Below are 719 nucleotides of genomic sequence, written 5' to 3' on the forward strand. Positions count from 1 at the left end.
AATACCAGTATATGCCTGCAGTTACTTTGGCACAATAAAAAGTCTTCTCCAGACTTCGTTGTTTTAAACTGATCTGGTATTACATGCCATCATGCCGGTGTTCAGGAAGTCTGGGGAAGCGCTTCGCCCGGTGGCCATACATCGCGGCCCTTAGCCGTCCAAAGAGAGGAAAATGGCCAGATATTGATGGCTCGGCGGACGCGGCGGAAGCTTCCTCGTCATAAATGGCCGGGATGGGCTTTGTTTCTTCCGCGCTGCGCTTTGTCAAAGCCGCCCTCTTTTCCATTTTGTACGCCAAGTGTTCATCCACCGGGCAGCTTTCGATGTAATCATTCCGCTTGATCACCGTTGTCACATCAAGGTTGGTCCATACAGCACCACCACAACCCTATTTATCCTGTAACAAAATAAACTAATCCTTAATAATTAAGGGAACATACTGTACATTTAGCACATACTTGCGAGCACCTCCAATATTTCTGACTGCCGGCACGTTTTAATCTGCATGCCCTGCCTTCATGAAAAAGGGACGTACCACCGCAACGATTTTGCACAAGATGCAACTCAGGTACATTAGCCATAGGGAACAGAAAGAAAATGATTTGAAAAACTCGAACGAAAAAGCACTGATCGCAAATCCAACAGCAAACGAAAATGAAATGGACGCTTTTGATTTCATTTTATATAACCATTTTGCACATTTAGTTTCATTTCTCATT

At 44.6% G+C, this 719-nt stretch overlaps 1 protein-coding gene across 1 annotated transcript; it reads right to left on the reverse strand.

Moving 5' to 3' along the window:
- Nucleotides 1-79: 79 nt before the first annotated feature.
- Tsp_15516 (hypothetical protein) lies at nt 80-581 on the reverse strand. The gene is made up of 2 exons (XM_003366295.1): nt 459-581; nt 80-388 (listed from the first exon to the last, which is right to left on the reverse strand). Exons 1-2 carry the CDS (start codon nt 579-581, stop codon nt 80-82), a joined length of 432 nt encoding a protein of 143 aa, XP_003366343.1.
- Nucleotides 582-719: the final 138 nt, after the last annotated feature.

This window comes from Trichinella spiralis, assembly GCF_000181795.1.
Source record: "Trichinella spiralis strain ISS 195 chromosome Unknown Scfld6218, whole genome shotgun sequence".
NCBI classification, from domain to species: domain Eukaryota; kingdom Metazoa; phylum Nematoda; class Enoplea; order Trichinellida; family Trichinellidae; genus Trichinella; species Trichinella spiralis.